At 41.6% G+C, this 1820-nt stretch overlaps 1 protein-coding gene across 1 annotated transcript; it reads right to left on the bottom strand.

Annotated features, from left to right (window-relative positions):
* Positions 1–96: 96 nt before the first annotated feature.
* Positions 97–1295, bottom strand: LOC110456536 (the record flags this gene model as incomplete). The annotated part of the gene is made up of 1 exon (XM_021507330.1): positions 97–1295. A coding segment is annotated over exon 1 (1199 nt), but the record flags the coding sequence as incomplete, so codon positions are not given.
* Positions 1296–1820: the final 525 nt, after the last annotated feature.

Below are 1820 nucleotides of genomic sequence, written 5' to 3' on the forward strand. Positions count from 1 at the left end.
ATCACCGATGACACATTGTCTGTAGCTACAGGCGTAGATATTTCATTCATAATATTGCCACATTCAGGTTGTGTTGAAATACTGGATGAAACTGACTCGGTTATGTTGTCGCAGGATTCTTCAGACTGTGTCTGAACACAACCTTTGTGTGGTGCATACGCCTCATCAGGTATGGCGTCAGGGTTGAATGGATAGATCCCCGTAGCTACAAACCCGTTCCATATAGTTTTCGGTGTCATTGCAGCTTGCCATGCTATATCGAATAGCCTAAGGAACTGTTTGTGGCCAACTGCAACCCCTGTGCTTTTAACAAAGTCATCGAGCGCAGTGTTCCAGTGACTCTTCATCAACTTAAACACAGTTCTGTCCAGTGGCTGCGTCCAGTTACTTGTGTGACTAGGTAACTCCACAAGTATGATGTCATTCTGCTTTGAAAGTTCAACAAATTCAACATTGTTGTGTGACCCGTGTCCGTCGCATATAAGTAGCTGAGGTCTGGCCGGACCGATATTCTTCAAAAACGTTTCTGTGAACCAAAGTTTGGCAATTCCATCTTTGGTTCCTCCTGAATCAGACACAGAAAAGTTTGCCCCTTTTAATGACGACTCTTTTTCTCTAATGGATTGTATGTTGTATCCCTCCAGTTTCCTTACAGTTTTCCCCGGAATAACAAAATGTGGAGGAATGTATCCACCATCGGCATTGCTGCATGCAATTACCGTTACCAGTTCACGAGAAGTAGATGCTTTGCCGTGTATGGCCTTTGCACCCTTCTTTGCAAGCACTTTACTTGGTTTATGAGACAAACTTACCCCCGTTTCATCCATGTTCCAGATTCTACCTGGATTGTTTTTGAAATTTGACGTCTGCACAACTTTCCCTAATTCGGAAAAAAATAAACGCATGCGGTCGCGTGACATCGCGTCGTGACGAACAGTTGCGGTTGCCTCAGGAGTTCTGAGCGAAAATCCTTCGTGCCTCCGTTTAAGCCATCTCCACCACATGTCGGATGGTTTTGCCCATCTAAGTGAAATATTCCGGGTGTTTGCCATAGAACCTGCAAACCTTAAGAAGTTCGATTTGCTAAAGCCTATCCCCATATCTGCCCTTTGTACTGCACACTTTATCATTTCCTTCTCGTCCTCAATACTAAACAAGGCCTTTTTCCCCCAATGGGCTCCCTCCTGGATCCTACCAGATATGCGATCCGATAATGTTGATCTAGGTACAGAATATTTCTTTGCAGCCTTTCTTACTCCCATTCCGTTTTTTACGTCGGCTATAGCTGTCGACATAGCGTCGTCAGTATACGTTTTCATGATATATCTGTAAAAAGAAAATAAAAAAAGAAAATAACGCAATCTGAATCCGTGGTCGGTCTGTCCGTCATTCCATCTGTCCTTCCGTTCTTAAACAATTCTTGTTAACGCTGTTACTCTGAAAGAACTGGAGGGATCTTTTTCAAATTTCAAAAGAAGGTTACCCATGATCCCTAGTTATGCATATATAGTTTATTGGGACTGACCACAAAACCAAAATGGCCGACAGGCAGCCATCTTTACTTTGAAAGTTAAAGTCACATAAGAGTATCTCTTGTTCTTAGTTATGGATATCAAATCATATTGGTTGGTCATCTTGTTACAGTTTAAGATTGTTATTGCTATTTCTCAGAACTTACTAGAGAAATTTTTCACAAATTGGATATGTAGGTTTACCTTGGTCCTAAGTATATTAAGATGGCAAACAGGCAAACTGATAAAACAGATAAGACTTAGAGTAAAGAAGAGAAAAGATCGAAAGGACACAGAACTAAAGAAGAT

Source organism: Mizuhopecten yessoensis, unplaced genomic scaffold (assembly GCF_002113885.1).
Source record: "Mizuhopecten yessoensis strain PY_sf001 unplaced genomic scaffold, ASM211388v2 scaffold8799, whole genome shotgun sequence".
Lineage (NCBI taxonomy): Eukaryota > Metazoa > Mollusca > Bivalvia > Pectinida > Pectinidae > Mizuhopecten > Mizuhopecten yessoensis.